General features: G+C 40.3%; 2 protein-coding genes and 1 long non-coding RNA gene across 3 annotated transcripts in view; 2 read left to right on the top strand and 1 right to left on the bottom strand.

The window, feature by feature from the left end:
* Nucleotides 1–373: 373 nt before the first annotated feature.
* Nucleotides 374–7,110, top strand: LOC144084098 (uncharacterized). Its single transcript, XR_013303725.1, has 3 exons — nt 374–514; nt 587–647; nt 1,559–7,110. It is a non-coding gene; the product is annotated as an uncharacterized LOC144084098 (long non-coding RNA).
* A 328-nt stretch (nt 7,111–7,438) lies between these two features.
* dph1 (diphthamide biosynthesis 1) overlaps nt 7,439–24,646 on the top strand; it is a 155,624-nt gene continuing 138,416 nt past the window's right edge. Inside the window, exon 1 of the mRNA XM_077611089.1 lies at nt 7,439–7,603. The gene's annotated coding sequence lies outside the window, so the exon portion shown is untranslated. The remainder of the gene's footprint in view (nt 7,604–24,646) is intronic.
* rtn4rl1b (reticulon 4 receptor-like 1b) overlaps nt 18,524–24,646 on the bottom strand; it is an 89,415-nt gene continuing 83,292 nt past the window's right edge. The window contains exons 2-3 of the mRNA XM_077611087.1: nt 21,567–22,018; nt 18,524–20,894 (exon numbers count right to left, since the gene is read on the bottom strand). Coding sequence (XP_077467213.1) covers nt 20,007–20,894; nt 21,567–22,018 — 1,340 coding nt within the window. The 3' untranslated portion in view covers nt 18,524–20,006. The remainder of the gene's footprint in view (nt 20,895–21,566; nt 22,019–24,646) is intronic.

Here is a 24,646-nt window from a genome sequence, read left to right as displayed (position 1 = left end):
CAAAGAAGTCAAGGGTAAAGTGGATGAGGTATGACTTGAAGTGTTGCAGGTTTTTTTTAAATTTCTCTTTCATGTAATGGATACTAAACCTCTTTGTATCTTGCTTCTCTTCAGGGTCCACCCAGGTTTACCAAATCAACGCTAAAGAAAGGGTGACACGATGAGCTGCTGGTATACTGGGACATCAGTCCACGGCAGTCTTTGACACCAACATCCCCTCACTCGTACTTGTCGTTATAGAGCAGGGGTCTCCAACTCTGGCCCTCGAGGGCCCCTATCCAGTATATTTTCCATATCTCCCACTACATCAGCAAGCTGTCCAGGAGCTTGATCACAATCCTGATTATTTGATTTTGGTGTGTTTTTGGAGGAAGACAGACTGGATAGGGGCTCTTCAGGACTGGTGTTGGAGATCCCCGTTTATAGTGACTCGGATCATTTTTTAGTCTCTGCCTCTGCAGTGGACAAAAAGAAAACTTAAACCAAGCCACTGAGCTTCAAAGTCATCATAGGGGTATGTCTAATATTTCCTTTTATTTTTTCATACTGTGGCTATAATGTTGCCTTTTTGTGCTGTGGGATGAAGGCCTGCTGACTGAGAAAAGGAGAGATGACACTTGACTGGGGTTATGAGAAGGGCCTTCCTGGTAAGTCTCCTTTTGATGTTGATAAAACTTAGTTTTTTTTGGTCAAATTTTTAGAAATAGTTTAAGAAGAAAAAAAGACTTAGAAGTAGTTTTAAAGAAGAAAAAAGACTTAGAAGTAGTTTTAAAGAAGAAAAAAAGACTTAGAAATAGTTTTAAAGAGAAAAAAAGACTTAGAAAATAGTTTTAAAGAAGAAAAAAAGACTTGGAAATAGTTTTAAAGAAGAAAAGAAAGACTTAGAAGTAGTTTTAAAGGAGAGAAAAAGACTTACAATTGTACTAAAAATAAAAATTCCTTTTAAACAGCTAATATTAAATGTTAACATTAAAGTTTCTAATCTTTAAAAATGTTTGACTAAAATATCGTTACTTTAAGGGTCTGGTGCCCCACCTTGCCAGCACCAGCCAGAGAGCTGTGGACTTTACCTATATGTAAGAGGGGGGAAAAAAAATCTTCTGTTTAGTGCAACCTCACCGTGGTGATATAATTCATAAAATAGATCATATTACACAAGATTGGTTTTGTGGTCTTGATGCTATAAAACAGTATTGAATTAAATTGAATGCTTTTATTGTTATTATACAACTAAAATGAGATTTAAAGCTTTCACCACATAGTCCACAAATAACAACAGACAGACAAATAAATAATCAATAAATAAAAAATGAATGAATAAGTAGTCGAAGCTAGGTCAGCAGGGTGAAGGATGAGTTCCATGTTTTTTGTAGACGTTCAGCGCCAAGTCGCACCACTCGCTGAGTCTATGGACGCAACAACAAACAACCAAACACATAGAAAATTAATATATAGCAATGATAAATAAATAATCACGATATAGTAAAAGATATATAAATGGTCAACATAAGAAGTATAAGTCTCATCTCATTTTCTGAACTGCTTTATCCTCACACAGGGCCAGAGGACACCCTGAATCGGCGGACAGCCAATCGCAGGGCACAAGGAGACGGATAACCATTCACACTCACACCCATACATAGGGGCAATTTAGTGTCCAATCAGCCTACCATGCATGTTTTTGGAATGTGGGAGGAAACCAGAGTACCCAGAGGAAACCCACACAGGCCCGGGGAGAACATGCAAACTCCACACAGAGGCACATGACCTGGATTTGAACCCAGGACCCTTACTACTATAAGTAGTAGTAATAAGTCTTGATTAGGTCCTAGGTGCAGCACTCAAGTTGAGTATGGTGACAGCTTTTGGGAAGAAACTGTCCTTGAGTCTGTTTGTCTTGGCACTTATAGCTCTGTAGCGCCTTCCAGAGGGCAGCAGGTTGAAGTGGTGGAAGCCGGGATTTGTATTGTCTCTTATAATGCTATCTGCCCTTCCAAGGCACCGGGATTTGTAGATGCTGGACAGGGTGGGTAGGGGGCAGTTGTCTCATATCATTTTCTGAACCGCTTTATCCTCACTAGGGTCGTGGGGGTGCTGGAGCCTATCCCAGCCGATTTGGGGCCAGAGGCGAAGGACACCCTTAATTGGTGGCCAGCCAATCGCAGGGCACAAGGAGACAAACAACCATTCACTCTCACACTCATACCTAGCGGCAATTTAGTGTCCCGTGTGTAATTTCCATATGGATGAGTTAGGATAACATTGGGACGTATTCTGCAGCCGTATTATTTTGGAGAACACCATATCAGCACCACGGGGGCGTCTTGCAAAAAAAATGCCAGTGGAATCATTTTCATATCTTCGTCACATTGGAGAATGGTGAAGAAATAGATATAAAAGAGGACACATCAAAGCTTTGGCATTACCAGAGTAGAAATTACCATTCTGAGTATGGTGTCCAATATAAAAATAAACTTTGAAGTTTCGTGATACTCTTTTGTCAAGCTCCTCAAAGGTGCCAGCTAGATCAGCAGGTTGTCATTGTGGGCATGGGGGTGCAGGTGACCTGATCCAATGTGGGGCTGACTTTAATTGGATGGCCCTGTGCAAAGGCTGCTCTCCAGTGGGGCGTCGTCTTTCTGGGGTTCACTCAAGTGTCGAAATAATGCGTGAACAGAAAGTGACTTTTGATAACCTGAAAAATGTAATTTCCATAGGTTTAGCGCAGTAAAAATATAGTAATCTTGCAGTAAGGCCTCCTGTATAATCAGTTTATAGGCCGCTTCTCCATTGTTTAGTATCTTTCAGTGTGTGTCTCTAGCAGGAGATTTACCTACCCTTCTCCTGCTGATAAAACAACTTCTAAATGTATTCAAAGTCCAATTTTTATTCATCATTCAATTTCACACTACCTCGCTGTGTTTGTGGCTAAGCTGTTGCAGGTGGTGCAAGTGGAAAAGAAATCCAAGAGCATGTATTTCTTGAACCTTTGCTAAAATTGATGGTTAACTGCAGACTCTGTTTTGGAAAACACAATTTGCATGGCTCCCCACTGTACTTTGGTTTTTACTGGTTACATCTCCATGTAAAGTAGGCATCTCTTGAGGAGGAGAGAACCATATAGCCTGGGGCCTCAGCTCCAAAACATCTCAGTAGCTGAGCCTAACGCTCTGATTGATGCACTATAGTGACACTGCCATTTTCCCTGCTGCAGTAACACCATGTCACATTTACAGAGACGCCCCTCCCCTGTTCACCCTCACTGTCAAACCCCAGAGCTTCTTTACTAAGCGTCAAGAATAAGTGGTTTTGGGGTTAATGGCTGCACGAGCATCTGTGCTGACAGCTTTGTACCCTGTCTGTAGATGATAGTTTGACATCTCTTGGCTGATCCTTGAAGAGCAGATTAGATTAGATCAGTTTATCTTCACAAGGGTCACAGTGGTGCTGGAGCCTATCCTTGCCAACTGAGGGCAAGAAGTGGGGGACACCCTTCTGTAAAGTCCTTGGCCATTTGCGTGTAACTGGAGCAGCCAAGACAAGGGACATCAAATCGGCCAGCGTAGCCACAGAGAAAGCCACAATCTGGTTGTGGCTGAAAAGAGCAGATCAGCAGGCAGCTACTGGGATTGCCAGACAGAAAACACCCAATGAATGCAGGATACATCATTGATGAGGTGGGCTAGTGCAACCATGAGATGTTTCTTTAATGTAAAAAGAAAAATTAAGCATATTATTTTTTTGTCTCTGAGTCTGGGCTGGGATCTAGTTTCATAACACATGGGTTGGGAGTTTTTTTTCTTCCCCCTTTACACCCTCTTATTGTCCTTTTTCCCCATGACAAGGAATAGTGATAATTGCTCATTTCTCAGTATTAGCCACTGTCTATGTTTCTCAGGCAGGTTGTAACCCCAGACGAAAAATTCCATCTGTAATATTTGGCCAATGAATATTCATATTATAATTCAGGATCTACTAGACACCTCATTGGTTTGACACATCTAACATCACAAGTAGAAGTGGGCTGAGCTACTAGTAAGTAAGTAGAGCACAAGATGTCCAGGAAATGGAAGTGCTTGGTTCTTTTTCTGGCGTGAGAGTTGAGATGATTATTTTTGCTTTATTGACTTAAGTGACTAATTGCAGGCCATCGTGCACAGTTGCCATCCGTCAAGGGACCTCGTCTTGTGTTCTGCCAGCTCCACCGTGGCAATAATTCAGCAGCTGTGTTTTCACATCATCACGTACAAGACATTTGGCTTCATGTTTGACTAACAAAGTGGAAAAAAGAATAGATAATGGACCAAGTTGGGTACTGCTTTGTGGGTGTTATTAATGGTCGGAAGTAAAAGTGCAACATGGATTTAAAGAAGTATACCATAATTACTCAAGAATATATGAAGGCCAACCCTGTGATTTGAGAAATGTGAAGTAATGCGTGCAAAGCTGAGATAACGGTGGATGTTAATTTCTCCTCCAGAAGTAACAGCCATATTCCATTTCCAATTTTGCTAAGTCTTTTGACCCAGCATTGACCTGAGTTTACAGGCTCACTGGGGGAATTTATTGGTCCTGTCACATTTAGATGTTTTATCCCATCAGTGGCTGGATGTTAAGGCGCACAGGAAACAGTACAAGAGAGGAGATGCTCTTAAAAAAAGATATCGCATCAGTACAGGATTAGACTGGATGCTGGAGGGTGGTGGTGGCTAAGAGCAAATCCAGACTTTACCCGCGGCCATCAAAGCAGGTACAAAATTGTTTGGGTCAACAACTTAATCCTTTCTTTCATGCCCTTCACTTTTGGAATCAGTAACTAGCCCTGAAGACTAGGAAGCACTCTGTTGTCCCTGCTGTCTTGTACATGCTGATAAAAAAAGGAGCCCAGGGTGCAGCGTTATCACAATTGTTACATTTATACGGCCAGATTGTGTGGTCTGTTGTCAATAAACCGCTTTGTGAAAAAGTACAGTACAGAGGCTGGTGGAACTAAAGCATATTAGCAATTGAACACTTCAAAGTTTGACAAAAATCACAAGGCAAACTTAAGATGCCAACCCTTGCCTAACAGTCTTAGAATTCACAATATAGCGATTTTTGCTGAGAAACAAACACAAGGTGTGTCTTTGTTGTTGTGAAATATAAAGCATGCTTTTTATTAACTTACAAAGAGAGGACATTAAAAGGTAACTCTTTGGGAGTCTGGTCACCCAAGATAAATTATGAGTGAAAAAAGGAGCTGAGCCATACATCAGTGCTGATCTGAGTCCCATTGTTTGCTTGATAACTCACTGGGGACGAAACAGATCACACTAAATGGCGAATGAGTCATGTGATTAATTGCCTGAAAGACTCACTGAAGACTTGTCTTGGGGCTTACATTGGCTATCCGAGGTAAATAAGATCCTCTAAATCCCATTGAGATAGCCCACTACAAATATTGACATGGCTGTCATGGTGCCTCGATGCACTACCTTACTCCAAGTGTGGGTCCGGGAGGGGATGTCAGGTCACTGTTGTGTGCTTAACATATGGATGCAACCCTGAAAATATATTTGCTCCATTGTCATAACATTTTGTAACCACACAATCAAAATGGTGACATTTCAAGGCACCTAGTGCAGAGTGATATGGGAAAAAAATCCTGTCACGATATGGCAAGTTTAATATGATAGATGTCTTATTAATTTAAGATGGTAGGAGTGAATGTGAAGGCCATTTTTTTCAGTGCAATTGATAGCAATGGACATTTAATCCATTTTGACTGAAAAGACTGATTGTAATTATTTGCTGCCTGCGCATTTCAATCAAAAGGGATAGATAGAATGTCTATCGCAGTCAATGGCAGCCAATCAACTAAATGAAGGCCTTATAACATGATATGAGTATCCAATGTGAACAGAACGTATCACATATATTTTTACACACATGTAAATATATCTAATTATATGCAAGTATTCATAAGTGGTTTGAACTATTACTAATACTATGTATACAGCATAACATAATAATTCATGAAATAATACCAATGAAACCATTTGGATTGTTTGCTTTGCTCTGATTTGTTGATCCCATTTCCATTTGTTTTGAATGCATCACTGACTAGTTGTCAAGTTGTCTTTAACTCCCTCAGTTCTCTACATACCCTTGGATGGCATTTTGTAAAATCTTTTTAATAATTATGTAACTTATTGTTTCGACAGTGGCTTATTCTTTCACATTGTAGTAGTCATCACTATTTGTTTATGTGTGACTTAATATTGTGCACTTTGTGTAGTTAATAATGCGTGGTGCATTATGACACCACTGTTTTTCTTGTCGCAGGGACATCTGGCTGATACATCCGTCACTATTGATTATTATTTTACTAGCTCCTCAGTCTACATAATGGTCTACATAGGTCTTTTCCTTGTAAATAACAGTAGTTTGAATAGAAGAATATTATAACAATGGTAACATTACTTACATTTTCATACTTTACCATACATATACCCCATTACTACCTCCTTGAAGCCTGACGCCGCTTTGTCCATTTGCTGCCCTCTTTTCCTCATTATCATTCTTGGAGATTTTCACTGAAAAGAAAAACAGAGTTATTTTATGTTCCAGTGATGAAGGATGAAATATGTAGTTTTTATGTGTTGGTGTCTGGGGGGGAAAAGTGCCGAAGGTGGTTTACATTCTGTAAACCAGATGAGATTGCTGTGCTATTCCTCGAAGCTTTATGCATAGTTAAGCAAAAAAGAAATTATTTTGGGTTAGTGTTTATAGCACACTGGGCCACATTATCGTTAATGTTGAAGGAGGAAATGTAATGAACAAACAACTTTTGCTTTAGAAATGCACACAATAAACGGTACACACTACTTAACCTTCTATGGAGTACACTGACCCATTTTGACTCAAGCATATCCCCACTAATCAATAAAGATTTGGGCAACATCCTAGTTTGGTAGCACCTGTTTTGGCTAAATTTGTGTTGTCATTGGAAGCTGTTTCTCATTTAAAAAAATTTATGCACAAAATAAGAAGAGATGTGCCAAAGCTGCCCCTTAATTATTTTATAAATTGATTTTGGCCAGCTTTTGTGTGTTTGCCTGCAGCATACAGCTGTATTGCGGATTGATTAAATGCCAGTGTTAGTCACTCCAAGTCTTAGAGCCAATAAACATTTTCCAATTGACAACATTTTATTCAACGAGCCAATAAACCTTTATGTCACCCTGCTGATTTATTAAAGATGAAAACTCCTTAAAGCTCTTTTAATCAATATTTCATCATTATGTCAGCAATGTGACAATGGACTGTGAGGAAGTTTCATATTGCTCTCCATTTTCCGCATTAAAAAATAAGTTTTTCTCTTTCCTTGTCTTTGTTGTTGAAGTTGAATGCAAGTTGTGCATTTTTTTTGTCATTCTGCTTTAATATGCCCCTTCTGGCAAGACATGGCCACTACACGTATGATTGTGCACACCTGGCAAGGATAAGTGCAAGCTGGCTGCCTAATTTTGTCCTTTTCACCATTTGCACACTTGGAATGTTGTCTTATCTGCCATCCCATCCTCAATCTGCTTCCTGGCCTCCTCGCCAGACCAAACAAATGGTGAGTGAATGCAAGCCTTTCTGTAACATGTCAAAGCGTTTATAGTACACACAAGCTAAGGTACAGACAGAACTAATCTGTTATCTCTCTGAGGAATTGAAATATTTACAGGAATGCATAATTTAGCAGGAGTCCACTTTGAAGCTGCTGTTTGATTAAAATAAGTATGAATCTACGTCATGACGAGATGACCCTGTTCACATAAATGAGGCAAAATAGGGATTATGAGGGACAGATGAGAAACCTTTTACCTGCAGGTCGGAGGCCTCTGTCATGTTCAATGTTTGCATTTGTGGCACACGCTGACAAATACTCGGTGGGCCAGGTGATGCAAAGTGACATTTGACCTGATCTCTGTCATAAGGGGGACTGTTAATTGCTGGCAGAATATTGGTTCTGAGAATTAAGGACACTTGCTCTCTGTGGTGTCTATGTTGCAGATCTGAGGAACAAGTGGCAATTTTATGGATGCAATTGAAATGTTTTTACAAGAAATTATATCGCAACCCTTGTGAGAATAAGCCGTACAAAAAAATGAAGGTTACCTCACTGAAAATATTTGTTTGGGTTGCAAAAAGTGGTGTATAATGTTGCTAATTTTGGCGGACTTGTTAGTAAACACCAGCAAAAGTTATCATTAGTTTAAAATGCGAATATAAATTCAGTTCCTTGAGCAAAAGACATTTTGAATTAGTCTTTCTTCCTTTTGTTATTATTTAAAAGTTTTATTTATTTTCATTCTCTATGTAACAGTTTTAAATTTATTTTGTTTCCAAAATGTATTTTTTTCACAAGAAGAAATAGGTGACGCAGCACTGCTTTAAGAACCGTAATCAAGTTTAGAATCTTCCCCCCTCACAATTTTGGGCGTCTGTGGCTGTCAATGGCAGCCAGTGAGTGAAGTCTTGTAGCGGAGCTATTATTTTGAGCAGGCAGCATCGAATAGTTGTTGTGGTTTGGATACGGCTGCTGCCAAAACACGAGGCTTCATTTTAGAGAGTGTGACACAAAATCATTTTGAAGATCAAGCCAAAGATCAAGGTCAATATGAAGGCCTTGTTGATGATGGAATTCTGAAGATGTTGGCTCACAAAGGCTGGCAACAATTCACAAATACTTACCAACTTCAATGTTTGTTATTTTTTAAAATCAATTCAAAAGGCATACAAAATAAAAGCTCCCCCTTTCAGGGCATGAAAATCCATCCTGTTATAAAAATGGCAGAGAAAACTTACTGTAATCTGGAAATAGACACATTTATTGAAATATGTTCTCATTAAATAGAACAATGTTAAAATACTCTATTTAAGAGTTTAGAGGTAATAATAGAGCTGCCAACAAACTATTATTTTCATAGTCGATTCATAACCGACTCTTGCATTTAGTTATGATTGATTCAGTTCATGGTTAGGATTTGATATCATTTCTGTTGAAGAAATGCTAAATAAGAGATATGTTGAGAATGTGTCAGTTTATGGTCGAAACACTGTTACTTAAATGTTGAATAATTCTTTAAGGTTTATGGTTAAAAACACAATATTAATTAAATGGTGTATAAATGGTAATTTATCCATTCATGGTTAGAAACGCAGATGAAGAATTTTATCATTTGAAGAAACGTTAAAATTGTTAGAAACAACATTGAAAAAACGTGATTATGGCTTGACACATGGTCAATTTAATGTTGATGAATTGTTGCTATTGTATCATATCATTGTTGAAAACAACTCGCTGAATGGTCGGAGTTGTATTTGGTAGCAACAATATAAATCTCCTATTTCCTCTTCACAGTGTTGTGCTCTGGCACTAATGAGATGGGAATTTTTCAAGATTTGTTGCCGGGCCGCTAATTGACGCATCTGTGTGACGGATTGTACTACTTGTTTTACCAACAGTTGTTTTTAGAGGCTGTAATGGCCGCCCGCATCCCATATTGACTGGGGTTGCCTTTGCCTAGTGTCAGCTAGTCAATGTGCATGTCACATTGTGACTGATTCGCAGCTAGTAAAAAAGCAGAGGAAGGAAGTTGGATGCAGCCTCCTTTAGACAGGGTCAAACATAGAATTTTTCATCCCACCATATCTATCCATCCATCTAATATCTATCATATTCTGTCCCATGAGAGATCATCACTCCTGACATTATTGTTTAGCCAAACTATCCATCTTTGTTCATCTATCTTGCGTGCAGGCTGCAGTGACAGGCAGAGAAATTAAATATCAGCTTTGCGTTAAAGCAAAAATGCCCATTTTTTAAAAATCTAGTTACACTTTTGCTCTCACAAATTGAGACAAGATCATTATTATATCCGTATTTACTGTTTATCATTAGCGACACCTTCATTTGGTGTTGCGGACATCTCTAGGTTGTTTAATATAAAATATGCTGGCATTGCGTGATCACGTTTCATTGCCATTGACAGCAATAGATGTCCAATCCAATTTCTTTGTGGCGATCGATCACTAAAGAAAAATCTATTAAAAAAACAAAACAGTTATGAATCAAAACCTCTGTGAATGAGGGCCGATTTTCCGATTTTCCACGTGATCGGATGGGCACATCCCGAATGTTTTACGTATATGAACAGTTGTTGCCAGCTCTCCTCGTTTCACATATCAGCCTGTCCAATTCTCACCATCCTGTAATTGCCCTTTTGCCATTTTTGTTGCTAACAGATTAACCATTAGACTCAACAGTTGCCATCTCATTTGGAGATCATTCCACTGCTGTCGTGTTTATCACTCACAGTTATGAAAGCTCATCACCTCGTTTGTTCCAGTTTACGCTGCGATATATTAAAGCAGCAGTTGTCTTTACAACGTCAATAAAAGTTCTCTCTTGTTTGAGTATTTTCGCCGTCATTCATTTTTAATGCGGGGCGCGCACGCGAGTTGCGATTTCAATCTGCTTCAACCTTTGCCTGACCTTGCCCGAGGTAGCACATCTAAGCTCCATTGAAAATGTGCAATGCCTAATAAGATGGTGGAAGTTTAGGCTTTTAACTGTGCTTAACTGTGCTCAGTGCTGCTTTATTTATTTTAAACTGTTGGGGTGTGTTGTGCGAACAATGCTGTCCAACACTAGTGGGTAGATATCTGCATGTAGGTGTGAACATTGCGCAACAGATGCTGAGTCTTTATAATAAAAGCCCATCATAGGTTATTACATTGGGTTTGCTGGACAGCAGGCGTTTGTATGACTCATGTTAAAGGAAAATAGAATCATCAGCCTTTTTTTTCTTCTAAAGAATGAAGTGAAGCAGTGTGTTTAGAAGGAAAATCCAGATAATTTTATTTCTTACAATAAACAAGTGTTCCTATCAGAACATTTTCTACATGGAGATAAAAAGTATGTGAAAGTCCTTCTGTTTTTATTTTTTTCTAATAGGAATAATCTAAATTTATTAACCCTTTCAGTATCATTGACGGTGGTAGACAGCCAATCATGTGGCTCTTGTTATCCTTCTGCTTGGGAATTGGAATTAGTTTGCTTCTATTAGACTTCGAATCGATTGGAACTGGCAGTTTGATCATCTGGCCAAGCTATGGAGTAGTTTTCAGTTGCAATTAAAATAAAGAGTATAGATGGATATTAAATTCCTTGATTTTCCCCCTTTTAAATCAATACTTTAAATTTTTTTAATCCATTTTTTCTGTTTTTAGTTCAAAAATCATTTTGTGAAATCTAAATTAAAAAAAAAAAAAACTAAAATAAACATTGTTTTTAGATCTATAAAAAACGGAATATTCAGCGCTTTTATTCCAGTTCTTTTAATCTATTTATATAAAAAAAAATCTAAATATATCTAAAATGGCCCGCGATCCAACCCGAGTCTGACACCCTTGCACTAGAGCAGGGGTAGGGAACCTATGGCTCCGGAGCCACATGTGGCTCTTTTGATGGGTGCATCTGGCTCTTTGCCAACCTGTGAGCTAAATATGGAAATCGCTGGTGACAGAACTGAGATATTACATCTAGAACTGCTTTAATCTTCATTTTTTTTGCTTTAATCTTTTTTTTTTTTTTTTTACAGTAGACTCTTCTGGGATGCATCCTCTCATTGATTAGCAACAGCATAAGAATCTTTTAAAAATATTCAGTTTTTTTCCCACTTTAAAAGTGGTGAAATTACAAAAAAAAAATTGAAAAGGCACCTGTTTACATGTATGTATTTTGACTTTTAAATTCGTAGTATGGCTCACAAGGAATAACATTGGAAAATCTGAATTGTTTGTGGCTCTTTTCATCAAAAAGGTTCCCGACCCCTGCACTAGAGGAACCAAAATTACACACTAAGATACTTTGTGTTCCTAGGTGCAAAATATGCGTTGGGCAAAAACAATTATTGTTCTAACTTTTCTCCTAAAATAAAAGAGACTTTTGTAAACCTAGCTACACCTGAACCAGACTCATTAAAAGCATTGGCTCGCTGACTGCCGTACATGTCAGGGATTGTTATGTTCAGAGTGGGACGCGAAGGCAGAGGTGAACCGTTTGATCTAACAGACTTGACTTTAATTTATCATGTCGGGTCCACGGAATAACCGTGAGAGGGAAGTTGAGTGGACGCCAGGCAGCGGTGCTTTTCTTTTGTTTCTTGGTGTCAAGCGGAGAGTACTGATTGTGTTGGATCTTGCCAAGATCTTTGACGTTTGAAGCTCCTAGTTCAAATGGATTGGGCCTCCATCGAATCAGTGGTCGTGAAAAGATGTTGCATGTCAGGAGACGATGCATGAAGTGCAAGCAACACCAAGTAGCTATCGTGATGGCGAAGGCCAAGATCTTCTTGGTTTAGAAAATCTGCACATTACTGCTTTCCGCTTTTCTTTTTGTAATGCTAAAAATTGTGAGTAACGGTGTAGAAGCCGTGTTTCTGAACAAAAGGCTCGCAAAGATCTGAAGCTTTTTTTAAAAATTTTATTCCAGCAGTTCACTCTTTGGTGTTCGTGGTTGTTGAGTAGAGTTGCACCAGAGCTAGAATCTAAAGGATCTCCCTGTTGAGACAAGTTTTGCAAGCCAACTGAGATGTGCGACAGCTGTTTTAAAGCGCTTAACATCTTATTTTTAGCATTGAGGGGAGAGGAAGAGAGAGCTGACGTGACGAGTGGTACGATAGGTCCCCAGTGACAAAGTGGCACTCGAAACGCTGGGATGTGATGCCGAGGTTTGCAGCAAAGGGTACTCTTTTACATTTTTATGGCACATTGCTAAAGGTTATTACAGAACGTGGCAGGTCATTTTTTGCCATTAAATTAAAACCAGAGAGAAAATCTTGACCATTTTTCATTCTCATTGCACTCTGTTTATCTATCTGACCATTCATCATGACTGTCACACAAATTTCCTTTAGCCCATATTTTCTCACATTTTGCTGCTTAGTGGCTAACTACCATTTAACACCTTTTATTTTTATTTTTAATGCGGTAATGGATCACAGAAGCCTCCCGCCTCCTTCTGTATCACTTCAAAACAGCAGTGTCCAGTGATGGAACATTAATACCACTGCTGTGAATTTATTCTGTGAATGAGCTCATTTCAATTGCGAAAAGAACAAAGATTTTTCAGATTACCAACGCCACGTTAAAAAAAAAGGAGAACAAAAGGGAAAATAGTGTTTTTCGTGGTAGTTTTTTATTTTTCTGGTAAAAAGAATGTGCTCATTTATCAGTCATACTTTCAAAGTATGAGCCTATATATTTAATAGTGGATAAAAGTAGATGTTAAATGGTAGTATAAGCCAGGATTTGACCTTTTCTGAACACTGACATTGACATGAGGGTCTATAAAGATAAAGAAAACTTTTTAAAAAGGCTCGTGAACTTTTGTGAACTAGTTTAGCTCATGTTTCAGTTAGTACAATGATGAAGCTTGGTAAAAACTGTGCTGCTTTTGAAATGAATTCATTTTTATTGCGATTCATAAGTAAGTACGTGACTGTTTACGTTTGACGTATGCAGGTTTTATTGGTAGAGTAATGATGCGGCTCTGGTTGCCTGGCCGCAGTCTTGGAAGCATTGCTGTCCTTACAGTCAAGTAACTGCCTCGCCACTCTCCACCCTCATCATCAACATTAGACAAGAGAACTCTCCACCCGGGAGGAGAGTGGTGTCATGATACTGTCACGAGGCATATCAGTGATTTACTTCAACTGGTCTTCTGCCACTAACCCATCGGGTGGATCCTTTGTTGAGGGGCAGAATTGAATAAGTCTAACTGGGGCCGCACTCCACAGCGCCACACTGATGCTCCCCCCTACAGCTTGTCTATAGCTGTCGTGGCCTTTTGCCATCTCTTTGGAGGAACACGGTGGCAGCCGACCAATTAAAGCGGTCATAAAATCAATACAGTTATGTCCCCACTCCTACTATAAGACACCCCCCCATGGCATGTGTGAACAATGTTATTTCTCTGGTGGCTTTTATCATTGTTTTCCTGCAGTGTTTGACATTTTAATGAAGTGTTTCTGGTGAGCAGAACATTTAACTGGAGTGGTTTTGCAAAAAAAAAAAAAAAAAACTTTATTTGTTTAGTGGACAGCAAGATAAATGCAGAGATATTTTAACATCCTGTCCATATTAGTTTTAGTTGACCATGCGTCGTCAGAAATTTCTTCTACCTCGAAGGGGTACATTTGTTTCTATGGCGTTTCGAAACAAATTTGCTAGTTTGTGTATTGGCAGATTTTGATCTGCAGAGTTTATCAGCTGGGCTTTGTTTGTACAAACAATTCCGTGGCCTGGCACTTGCGTGGGTGCTGTTCAGTTCAGTTGTTCACATAAACACACACAGATGCAGCAGGGTCACAAGCATTCCGTGTAGAATGTGTTTTTAACGCATGAATTATTGTGCTGCTAAAGGCAGCATCTTTGTGTTTGTGTGTGTTTTTATGTGCCAGTGTGTTTACGCGAGTGATGACGTGCCGCGGGGCAACAACACTTGCAGTGAGGCAGCGAGACAAGTTTGAACTCAACCTTGGATGCCCCGCAGCAACCTGACTGTGTGTTGAGTGTGTGATTGGTGGCGCTCTTCAGAGTGGGAGCCAGTTTCTGATGCAACTTTGAAGTCCTTGTGAATAGACCGAGTGACACAGGATTTGGCCTGTGTGTGCATTTTCTTTTCTGATATCAAAGGAAGGAAAAAATGTCATTAAATCATTTATATATGGATTGGACGTCTGTCAATACAATCAATTGTCTTTTTGGGTTCTACGGATGAGAACGGAACTCAAGAGTGGTGGTTCCAGTATGTATAGAGAATCTGACGTGTTATATTAGTTTATTTTTGTTAATATGGAATGCTGCTGGGTCTAAAAATAGAAGCGCAAAACTCAAAGAGGGTTATTTTTCCTCAGATGTTCTGTCGTGTGTGATTTATGGTGGGTGGTTGTTGCTATACAGACTTGGCACTAACGTCATAGTCAGTCATGTCGGTCACGTCTCTGACAACGTGCAGCACACCAAGCAGGAAATGGAGACAGACAGTGCGCCAGAGTGTCGAAATCTAGTAATCAAAAGAAAGCCAAGCAGATCCACCAACTATCTGCCGAACATCAATCATCAGAGAGCCACACACTGAGTTGACTGTACTTTTATTCCATATATAATTCTGAGAAGCAGGACTCTAACGCGACAGCGACTGTCAATATGTGACAAGCGCTGCTCCCAATTTCAAGGTGTTCACTCACTGTATCAAATTAGCAGTTGCAATGACTTGAGTGCTGCTGAGAAACCTCTATTGGTTTATTTGCATAATGAATTCCAATTATTTCTTCCGACTGAGCGCTCGTATATTCTGTTATTAGATAGTAGTAAGTCTCCAAAGTAAGACAAAAATAGCCGTGAATGTGCGATTAAGTACAGTTTATGCACAAATTCAGTTGCCTTCTATTCCTGGGATTTGCTGTATCCAATAAAATAATTGGGGCTACAAAGAATTCTGAGGATGAATGGCTACAAATTGAGTCGATTAACCAATAGTAATGTGTACTGGTGGTAACCATAATTAGCAAATCATGAAAAAGTCAGTCATTTGAGAAACTAAAATTAACTGCCATTAAACAAAAATTAAAAGATTTAATTTTTCATAATATAGATGAATATTTCTTATAAATCTTAATAAATCATTTTACAGAATACTTTGCTTGAAGGCGGCCCGGCAAATGAGTGGTTAGCGTGGCGGCCTAACAGTGGGAAACCTGGGTTCAAATCCAGGTCAATCCACCTGTGTGGAGTTTGCATGTTATCCCCGGGCCTGCGTGGGTTTTCTCTGGGTATTCCGGCTCCCTCCCACTTTCCAAAGAAAAGCATGATAGGCTAATTGCACACTCTAAATTGCCCCTACGTATGAGTGTGAGTGTGAATGGTTGTTTGTCTGCATGTGCCCTGCGATTGGCTGGCCACCAATTCAGGGTGTTGTCCCCCGCCTCTGGCCCAACATCAGCTGGGATAGGCTCCAGCACCCCCACAAACCAAGTGAGGATAAAGCAGTTTAGAAAATGAGATGAGACTTTGCTTGTAGTCAAGCATGACCTTTCCACAGCTAGTGAACATGAAGTTAACTAAATCAAATTTGTCTACCAAATTCAATGGAAAAACATTTAACATGGCCATCATATTATGCATTTTCATGGCTAGAGTAATTTTGCAGATGCACAAGACATTAAAGCAGATGACTCCATTCACCACCAAACAAAGGGGCTCCTCTCATCCCCTCTAAATGTAAAACACCATACAATTTGGGTATTCAGAATCTGTCTGCCAGCACCTTGATCAAATTCATCAAAATCACGTTCGACCACCTGCACCATGAATGTAAATTGTCATTCCATATCTTCAAGGACGCACCTTTGCTAGGTCAGGCAGCAGATCCCTTTTGTTGTTGTTCTGAAATGCAAACATACCTTCTAAGATTATATATGGCACGGTTTCAATTCCAAGCACCACCTTTGCGAGGTGGCACACTGTCGCGAAAAGCCCCTCAGCTGGAAAGAAGTGAAACTTGCGGGAACGTGCTACTGTCTGTCACGGACACGTCTTTGGCTCACGGTTGGAGACTCGAACTTCACACAGCAGCCCGGCGCCGCTAAGCAAAGCGGCGGAACGGCTCAATTAACTTTGATTACATGTGACGTGAGCGATGACATAAATAGCATCCCCCCAAAATCTGCTGCAGTGTGTAGCAAAAGCTCCTCGTCATGGCACATAAACGTTTGATGTTTTGACTGCACTTTGCTGGTCTGCCCTTCTTATGTCTGACGACAACAAGAGAACCGAGATTAAACCAAGATGTATTGTCATACAGACACGTGCATCAGTGACTCGCAGCCTTTTTTTTCTTATGTAATCTCTTTTATTTTAGCTGAGGGTGAGCAGATTAGTGGGGATTCAAATCCCTGCAGGTGCAGTTGAGGTCTGAGGACTTCAAATCTGCTATGGCAAGCTTTAATATGGGTTAATGATATCATGTTTGAATCCAATACAGGCTCATTTTGTTCAGGCCATCATGTCAGGAAGCCATAGTTAATAGTATAGTGCTCGTTCTTGAAGATATACATTTAAATGCGGTTTCTCAGTTTGACTTTCACGTGTCACGGTCGAACCTGTTAATTTCAGTTGACAGCAGAGGACAGCGTTGAATAAAATGGCGGCCCCTCGAGACAAGTGAAAATGGAAGTTTGATATTCCACAAAGGTAATTTCAATCAGAATGCTGTGTTTGGACTAGTAAGGGCACATCGTTCTTGTCGGCCCTCACAGCTAAAGTTGACGTGAATACAAGTCAATGGCAGTAAATGAGTGAAGTTTGCAAGTCATTTGGGAAAGTGTGTTTTATAATAGTTCAACTTTTTTCTTGCTTCTTAATCACCAAGTTACTCTCTTATCCAACCCGGCTCACTGGTAGTCTCCCTTTTTCTATTTTCCTAATTGCCTGCTTTTTAATTAAATGCCACACAGTAGTGACAGTGAGGCAATTAAAAGCCAAATGGAAACCGATAGGCCGGGCGAATGTTATTTTAGTGAGTCTGCCATAAAGTGTCATGGACAGTTTCTTGTGGCGCTAATGCAAAAGAAGCCTTATTCCTCTGGTGCTAATATTTGGGCTATAGATCATTTTAAGGAAGAATGTCAACAATTGTGCTGCATGCAGTCGACGCTTGCATAATTGCCATTCACAATTTGCACATTTTTCCCCCCAGTGGAACCCATCCAAGTTATTTATGTTTTAAAATGTCACTGCCAGAGCCCTGTCGTGTTCACGGGGGAATCTTGTATTTACTTTTGCTTGCTTATTTAGCTAGGGGTGTGTTATTATACAAATATTTTCATGCAGCAACCTCTCTCCTCCTTCTAGCATTCATCAGAATCGCTGTGAAAATGGTGATGCTTAGGACGCTTATGATTTAAATTTAATTGTTTATTTTGCAATTAAATTACATTAAGATTAGTTCATTTGGGTTTGTGTAGGAAATCAGAACAACACGAACACTACCGATATAAGCGTCCTTTTTTTTCAGATGTTAATTCAAATTCATAATAGTGAAATTCTAGAGGCTTATTGAACTGAAGTAGGTATTTTTCTTCCTTGATTCTGACTATAATATCCATTTGTTCTCACCCTGCATTCACACAAAGAAGCACAGCGTGCTTGAATTGGTATTTAAAATGTGAAATTTCACATAGTATGCAGGAGGATTGTATTTGTTTGTATGCTGGAGCTGTAGTTTCATAGGAGAGATTGAATGCGAGTGAACACAAAAGATGGAAGGAATAACCTAAAAAAAAGAGAAACCAATTTCTTGTTTACCTGTGGGAAAAAATCAATGGGGAAAATAGAGAAAATGAGAACAATGTTGATTTTGTTGTTGTTGTCTTTTCCCCAAAACGAGCTATAAAATATCAGTAAACAGACTCAGCTGCCACGGTAAGACATAAGAAGATATAGATTTTATTATCTTTATAAACAGTTTTTTGTAGTCTTGGATGACGCCACACCAAATGCATTGGTTTGTGGCGGCGAAAAAAAAAACACAAATGCAGAACTTTAGAACGAGAGGACACAGACTGACATTGTTTTGGTGTTAACAAATGAAAGTTGAGAAAATATACCATGAAAAAAATAGATTGATTAAAAAAAACACAACAAATCTCCTCATTTAAGGAGCCAAAACCCTGTAATCATAATTGATGCCACTGATATTTTTTTCCCCTCATAGATTGACAGTAAATGTATAGTTATCAGCACTACTATATTCCGTTCCATTGTTACACTATCGATACAAACACCCTCACAGTCCATTAGAGGGAGGCACATGAGCTCCAGAAGTTCTGTGGCAAATCCTGTGCCTGTCCAGTAGTCAGAGGACCACTGTTGCTTGTCATAGTTCCCAGTGTTTCTTCATTTTTTTTTTTCTGTTCCTTCTAAATTGTTCTCAGTTTGGAGTTTGAATCGTAGTAGTCCGTTCAACGAGCACGCACAGCATATGTTTTTTTTTGTCTTTTCCCTTTTGAGTCTCGTTTAGCAAAGTCTACGTGATTGAGAGGACAGTCTTTATAGGCCCTCCAATAGGCAAGCTAGGTTTGCCATCAGTTCGCTGGCAAAGCCCTGTTTGACTCTTTCTGCTGACCCTGCAGCAGAGCTTCATTGCTAGTCCACTCTGTGTCTCGGGAGGTAAAAAAAAGAACAATAAAAATAAATACAAGCACAACATATAGAGACACAATAACGACTTCGTCACGCGAAGACAGGACTGAGCAAATAGGTTATAGCACAAGGTATTCAATCCACAGCATCCTGACAGAATTAGCAGCTTCACATCCAGTCACACAGGAGCGAATGTGAAAACCAAAAGGCAGCCTCGCGTGGCGGGTTTACAAGCTTACCGTGTTGAAGTTAATTCTAGAGAATTTCTCGTAGTTAATGATCTTATTATGGCCTTAAATCATCAGTGGCTAAGAATTCCATTTTGTGATCGGAATATTTACATTCCCAGGTCTGTTGATGAATATTCATTCTCTTTTTGAACCTGCTGCTAGCAAGGAAGGAACTGAAGCACTAAACTGTTTCCAGGTTTGATTTATGCTGACCCCATGCTCGCTCGCATCTGCACAATATTTGGTTGTTTGAGGTCCAGATTAAGAAAAAACTGACCTGAATGTGACACCTGGATTTAGTGGCAGTGCACGCTACCTTTGCGTGAAACTATAATCAATGGGACTGACTCCCTCAGAGCCTTTCTGTTGTGCATGTTTTTATGCTTGTGCTCATCTGTATGGTTGAGGTCCCTATACAACGCTTACATAACCACATTCACACACAAAAAAAAAGACACAGGGGCCAGAAGCGGAGGAGTGTGTTGAGTGCTATGTTCTTGGTGGGAAACCTGGTGGTACCAAACCCTCTGTAAATCAGCGCAGAATAACACCAATATGTGTTGTTGTCAAGGCAATCGTAAGGACATAGACATAATATAAGGGTCGGGATAAACATGCCCCGTTGTTGGCTTGCTGAACTCCACTAGGGGGTCGAACAGTGGTCCGCGGAATGCACTTGTGCTTCCTTCTTGTGACAGTGCCATCCGGGGAGGTGTGATCGTGTTTTCCTCCATCTGAGAAATCTGGAGAGGAATCCTCCTTATCTGCCATGACCTCCTTGGAGTGGTGGACTTCGTTGTCACCCTTGCCCTTGTTCCCTCGGTTGCGATTCTTTGAGCAGTTTCGAGGACGGCCGGTCCGGGAGGGGTTCACCGCGTTGCTCTGGCCCCCGGAGCTAGCCACTACCCCACGATTCATTGAAGGTGGACTCACCGTGCCAGATAAATTGTTGGTCTGCGCTCTGGATTCAGAATTTGGGGAACAGTTGGAGAAGTCCTCCTTCTGCAGTTCCTTCAGGTCTTTCCCAACCATGTCCAATGGTGCCTGGCAGCCCACAGAGGACGTTGAACCTCGAAAACGTTTCAACCACTCCCACAGCGTGAGCCCCTTGCAGTCACATGACCAGGGGTTGTCATTGAGACGCAAGTACTCTAGAGCGGGCAATGTGTCCAGGCTGTCCCCTGACAGTTGCATGAGGGAGTTGTTGAACAAGTAGAGGGTGGTAAGACGTTTGAGATCATGGAACGCCAAGTGGTGAACCCACTCAATCTGGTTTTGGTGCAGAAGGAGTCGATCCAGGGAGCGAAGACCACGAAAAGTGTTCTGGTTCAGTCTCCACAGGTGATTTCCATGGAGGAACAGGTGACTTAGGTTGTGGAGGTCAGCAAATGTGTCATCTTGCAGGAACTTCAGGTGATTTTGCTGAGGACATGAGACAATGTTATGTTATTATTTGCACTGGGTAAATGGAAAAATTGATATAGTTGAGTTGATTCCCCATTTGTTGCCAAGAGATTATAACATATCTGTCAAGCTGTTTTTGTGATGTCATTCATGTTGGATTTTAAGACCTGGTTATAATCATGTCATTATTGCTGAGGGCAAGTGATTTATTTAGTTAAAGGCAGAATGTTTGTCTTGAAAACCAAAGGGGGATCCATTTGGTATTTAATTAATGTCCATCTTTAATATACTCCCAATGTGGAAAATATGCAACCGGTTGTGTGTGCCCCGTGTAGGTGACCTATTGCATGCGCCGTTGGCCCCAATAAACCGGGCTTTTGATCTTAACTCATGTAAAATTTAGAAAACTAATGAGCTTTACCTTATTAATAGTAATGACTCACAGCCTGCCTGAGAGAGATGTGAGAGAACATCTTTGCTTCACCGTCCTGTATTAAAACGTTGGGTTGGGCTTACACTATCAAATGCTACCTTCTCATTTACAGTTTGTTGCCTTGACCCTCAAGCAAAGAGTTGGAGGAACTTGAAATGAACCGATTACAGATTATTTAAGGAAGCTGGATATGTTTAAGTCAATTAATGTTGATTCCAAACAATCCAAAGTAGATATTAGAAAAGCCCTTGGTGTACCTGCAAGTGGAGATACTGCAGGCTCCTTAGTCCTTGGAAGATATTATTCGGGAGTGAGCTAAGTCCGCAGCGGTACAAGTGCAGAGCATTGAGCCGTCTCAAACCATGGAAGGTGTCTTCAGCCAGGGAACGTAGGTGGCGATTGTCTCCCAAATCCAGCTCCTCCAGCAGCGTGAAGCCGTGAAAGGTTGAGGGCTCGATGTACGTGATGTTGTTGGAGTATATCCAGAGGGTCACTGTGTTGGCGCTGAAGTGACCTCGGAGGAGCCGATGGATCTTGTTGTTTTGCAAGAAGATGCGTTCACTCTCAGGTGGGATTCCTTCGGGCACCGTCAAAAAGTTGTGCGCTTGGCAGGAGACTGTGCTGGGTGCTGTGTAGCAGATGCAGTGACGGGGACAGGACCAGGAAAACTCCAAGCCACAGAGAACCAGCAGGAACTCCAGCCCACAGCCTGGAGTGAACACGAAAAGAGGAATCAGAATTTCTTAAGTCAAAACTGTGCACAAATTAATTGGAAATTCTTCACAATTTGCTGATAACTTGTGCACAAATCTAAAGATTTTATCATGCCGGTGTGTTTAGGCACTCTAATTTGAGGAGAACAAACAATAAGCACAAAGCCAATGAGTCATTAAGCAACGGAAATAGTTATTTTATTTACCGACAGTCTGCCATTGTGCCATTACGAGTTCAATGCTCAGTATTCCATTGGCGGTACTTGTCAACTAGCGTTGGTAGGCTGTGATCGCTCCATTTGCCAGTTAAATTGGCTGTGGAGTGTTTATTTTAACTTGTGGAAGGAAGCTCCGGGGTACTTCCTGATTGGTGACATGATTTGCCGTCTCCTGGGGGACAGGAGCTGTGACTTAGCCACATTTCTTCCCATTCCAAATGAGCCTAATGCATAGACTCTTTGGCAAGCTTCGTCTGACAAACCCCTGGCTACTTTCCACTCAGTTTCTTATTCACCGCACAGAGGAGGCCTGATTCACTGCTTCTAATCAATACGTCTCCACTGCCTTTTAACTAACACTATAATCCTGGGTTTTTAATGCCGGGATCACACTGCGATCTAGGCAAGCATATTTTTCCATGTGTTCTCACCGAGGTGCGACACACCTGTCATTGAACGGCAGATTTCTGTGACCTTTATCAGTAATTCCTCACACTCTACCTAAATGGCGTGTGCTCACTTGGTTTTGGATCTAATCCAGGTTGTTAAACCCTGCGAGTGGGACAAGCCACATACCGTTATCCTCCTGAACCTGAAACATTTTTCATGCTGTTAAGCACTGTCTGAATATGCCTGTCAAAATATTTTGACCTCTATCAACACGTGTACAATATTCACAGTTTTTCTCAGTAAACCAGAATGTAGTTTTTCCACGTTGTCACCACTTTTCTATCTCAATCTTTTTCCATTCTTTAGAGACGTGTCGCACTCCGCTTCAACTGGCTGAGTAAATAGGTGTGCCTTACACCCGGGAAATAAAGGTTTGCTTTATTTATTGGACAAGAAATATATTTTTTCCCAGGACCAGAGCTTAGTGTGGTAATTGAGATGGATCTTTCTCATTTTGGTCTGTTTAACATTAAACAAACACCCACCCAAACAATAAAAAATATTGATGAATAAGTTTAGTTTTGCATTTGTATAGTTGTCATTGCATCCCCCTGACTCTGCAGCAAATCATTCATCTAGCAGATTCCATTATTCAGGAAAATGAACTTGGTCTCTTTACTAATGCCGTGTCTTTTATACTGTTCCCATTAAGGCTGTGTTTCATGCATGTCCTCGGTGGAATAAGAGGGGAGGGATGTCAAAAGCGGGAAATGATCTGAGCAGGCAGGAGAAAGACAGGCAGAAAGCGATGAGCGTGATATAAAAGGAGAAAGAGAGAGAGAGAGAGGGATTGGCAACGTGTCAAGATTGACACCATTTTGAGTTGCTATTTCGGTCTCGAAAGTGCCATTTGGTGTCAAATAACAAAAGGCAAGTACCTTCTATGTTTGAATGATTCCATTTTCAACACTGCTTGTCTTTGTTAGGATTATGGTTGGGCTAAGGCCTATGGCCATTTCCCAGTTAATGTTCACTAGCCAATTGCATGTCCGATTGTCAATAGTTGATTGAATAAATCCATGTAAAAGTGACCTTTTTAGTGGTATGAAAAGAGACTAGTATATCTCATTTAGTTAAAAATGGACTTGTGAGGTTATCATTTGATAATTTGACAATGCAAACTACACAAGCCTTAAAGGAAGATTATTGTTGCGTTAGCTGATTACAAGCCATAACCCTTCCTGGTTATAGATGCTAGACCATCTCAATTTCTTTTTGCCCGCAGAAACTTGTCTTACCCAGTCACCCCTTGATTATCAAACTCCCCATTTTTTTACTGGGAGGCCACACAATTGAAATAGATTTTTAAAAAACCCAAATTGGATGGATATAGTGCCTTGATAGACAATGAGAAGCCATCGCGCAGAATATAAATGCAACAAGGTTCACACTGGATTTGCCCTCATAAATAATGCATGTGTGCTAATAGAAGGGACTACTGAGCTACATGACTGTGGCACTCATTAGATGGGGCAAACGCCACTTTCTGTTTCCACCCAAAGACTACAAAAAGATGCCTCTGTATTTCCACTTCTGTTATTGTGTTGCTCTTGCACAGGAGTCATGCCACGCCATGATAGTTTATTGATTAGGCGCAGCACGTGACATAAAATAAGGCTTCTAAATTACTGTTTAAATGAGGTTTCCTTTAGTGCAATAAAATGGAATGGAATGTTTCCGTGTATGAATTTGGTACACTGGTTAGTGAATTCGTTTCCGACAGATGTTTCTCTCAATAGGATTCCTCCCTTTTCTGATGATGAATACAAAACTTTCCCGCAGTTCATACGCCCACACCCAATCAGGTACTGACTAAAATAATGGTGTCTACTAAAACACGTTAATGGATCAATTAAAGTGTGCTTTCTGACTGCATACGTTGTTGAATTCTTTGGGCTGTAGCTTTTGAAATGTGTGGCTGGCGTACTTTTTAAAAGAAAATAACATCCTGAAAGG

Source organism: Stigmatopora argus, chromosome 10 (genome assembly GCF_051989625.1).
Source record: "Stigmatopora argus isolate UIUO_Sarg chromosome 10, RoL_Sarg_1.0, whole genome shotgun sequence".
NCBI lineage: Eukaryota > Metazoa > Chordata > Actinopteri > Syngnathiformes > Syngnathidae > Stigmatopora > Stigmatopora argus.
This window is presented reverse-complemented; position numbering and strand designations above follow the sequence as displayed.